This window comes from Limulus polyphemus, unplaced genomic scaffold, assembly GCF_000517525.1.
Source record: "Limulus polyphemus unplaced genomic scaffold, Limulus_polyphemus-2.1.2 Scaffold3165, whole genome shotgun sequence".
Lineage (NCBI taxonomy): Eukaryota > Metazoa > Arthropoda > Merostomata > Xiphosura > Limulidae > Limulus > Limulus polyphemus.
Window position 1 is genome coordinate 124,619 of NW_013668775.1, and position 2,960 is coordinate 127,578.

Below are 2,960 nucleotides of genomic sequence, written 5' to 3' on the forward strand. Positions count from 1 at the left end.
TGTTTGGTGGGATGGGGATTCGACCCTCAGATTGCGAGTCGAGCGCCCTAACCACCTGGCCATGCCGGGGCCCTAACCACCTGGCCATGCCGGGCAACATTTCTATTCAGAACAAGAATGGCAAACTCTACTTACCAATTACACATTACAAAAGAGATAGATATAATATTATCATTATGTTACCTCTGTTCTTATTGACCTACAAATACAACAATACATTGATTAATAAATATTGTTAAAATATTTTCATATATCACTGGAATACCATAAGAAAGTTAAAAACCTTGGAATAAAAAGATCCAACTATTACACATTTCATTATCATCGCATTAATTCAGGGTTAATTCCAAACTGAATTGATGCGTGTGCATGTTTACAGTTTGTTTGTTTGTAAGACTAGAGAGAGAGAAAGCAGCTAGTCATCACCACCCACCGCCAACTCTTGGGCTACTCTTTTAGCATCGAATAGTGGGATTGATAGTAACATTATAACGCCCCCACGGCTGAAAGGGCGAGCATGTTTGGTGTGACGGGGATTCGAACTCGCGACCCGCAGATTGCGAGTCGAACGCCCTAACCACCTGGCCATGCTGGGCCGCATGTTTACAGATTTGACGTGTATGTATACCCACACACACACACACACACACACACACATATGTAATACTTGTTGTTAATGCAACAGTTCTTATCGTTCAGAGTCTCCCTCATCCAGAATATCTGCATCATTCATGGATTTTATATATAACTTGCTTCGAAATTCTAGTTTTATCGCTTGATTTTTTAACAGAAGGCTATTCTCGTTTATTAGTTGTTGTTGTTTTAATTATTTCTATCTCTTTGGGGGAGTTGGGAAAGGGGGACGGCATTTACAGACTCTCCCGAATTTTCTCGTTTCGAATTACTGGAAAGCAACGCGCTGCTAAGCATCTCACAAAACCGCACCAGTTCTCTTTTGATGTTAGTGTTCAGCCAGCCGTACATGATGGGGTTGGAAGTGGCAGAACTCATTGCGATTAGATGACAGATGGCGAAGACCATGTAGAGGTTCTTGGGTGACATGATGGTCGGATAAAGGTCTGCCACGAGGTTAATAACATTCCAGGGAAGCCAGCTGATGGTAAAAACTAGCGACACGTTCAGTAGAACCATGGTCGCCCTCTGCTTCCTCCGTAGCTCCCTCTGTGTCCTTTCGGATTTCAGGGTGCTACGGCGCCCTGATTGCTTCATAACTGTGAAATTCAAATGGGCCTTGACCCGGAAGTGGGTGGTCAGCAACACGGTAGCTGGAATGGCCAACTGAGCAATTAAAGTTATTAACAAGTAGACGAGTTTGCTGGAGCTGGATGGCCACTCTTCTATACATTTTTCATAAATAACATATCCTGGCAATCCAACTTTCTCCAGTCTTTTTGCAATACAAATTGGAAGAGAGAGAACCATGGATACGAGCCATATCACACACGTGCACACGACGACTCGACGTTTTCCGTTCTGCGTCTTTGCCGGATTTATGGTAAGTATAGAATAATGGCGATCAATGGCAATAGCGGAGATGGTGCTTGCTGAAACGAATATTGTTGACGCCTGGACGAAAGGCGTAACTTTGCACAGGAACTCTCCTAGGGGCCAGTTTCGTAATATCAATTCCACCAGGGTGAAAGGCATGCAGAGTAGGCACAACGCAAGATCCGAGATGTTCAGGTTAACGACGAATAGGTTTCGATGAGTGTAAACGCTTTTCTTGGTGACAATAATAAACAAAATTAACAGATTGACACAGACTCCGGTCGCAATGAGTAACGTGTAGCACGACACAAAGGTTGCCTCGACTGTTCTACTAAAAACCCGGCTTCGAACCGTGTGTTCCTTCAGGATCTCCATGGCTTGGTTATAGCTGAAATTGAACATGTTCTTGACGCTGCTAAAGTTATATGCTTCAATATCGTCATCCATGTTACCAAAAAAACTGCGTGTTGGGTTCTTGAACTTCGACAAACGATGTCCGATGTCTATCTTTTTTCTAACACAAGATAATGGTAGTAATTATTCATTCAGAACAACACAATAGTTAAATCATAAAACAAGAGAAAATTTTACTCTAGCCCTCTACAGCCCTGTTTTAGAACTTCTGATACCTGAAAGGTCCATGTATTACTTGATGTTAAGCCACTCTACGTTTTGCCAGCTATGGCACTCGGTGTATAAAACGCTAGTAAAAAAAAGAAATTTGGTGAAATATGTGATACACATATTACTTTGGACCAGCAAAAGCTAAGACTAACAAGCAATCTGATGCATGGCCAGTTTAACAAATGGGCTTAAAAAGCCGATGGAGTCATCAGTAATTCTAGCATTAACTTAACAATAAAAGCCTGAACAAATTTAAACTGTTCGAACTTGTGTACGTACGCCGTCTTAACCACCAAACGTAGGTCTTTATCGGGAGTTTGTTTACAGACGACGTCTTAATCACCAAGCGCAGGAGTTTGTTTACAAACGACGTCTTAACCACCAAGTGCAGGTCTTTATAAGGAGTTTGTTTACAGACGACGTTTTAACCACCAAGCGCAGGTCTTTATCAGGAGTTTGTTTACAGACGACGTTTTAACAACCAAGCGCAGGTCTTTATCAGGAGTTTGTTTACAGACGACGTCTTAACCACCAAGCGCAGGTCTTTATAAGGAGTTTGTTTACAGACGACGTTTTAACCACCAAGCGCAGGTCTTTATAAGGAGTTTGTTTACAGACGACGTTTTAACCACCAAGCGCAGGTCTTTATCAGGAGTTTGTTTACAGACGACGTTTTAACCACCAAGCGCAGGTCTTTATCAGGTAAAAACCTGCGCGAATAAATAGAAACATCGTCTGAACGACACCCAGTAGGTGGACAAGTAAGTTTGATTTGATTTGTTTGAAGTTAAGCACAAGGCTACACAATGGGCTATCTGTGCTTTGCC

The 2,960-nt window shown here is 42.3% G+C and overlaps 1 protein-coding gene across 1 annotated transcript; it reads right to left on the reverse strand.

Annotated features, from left to right (window-relative positions):
• Positions 1-822: 822 nt before the first annotated feature.
• LOC106468791 (neuropeptide F receptor-like) lies at positions 823-1,956 on the reverse strand. Its single transcript, XM_013929230.1, has one exon. The coding sequence runs from the start codon at positions 1,954-1,956 to the stop codon at positions 823-825; it is 1,134 nt and encodes a 377-aa protein (XP_013784684.1).
• Positions 1,957-2,960: the final 1,004 nt, after the last annotated feature.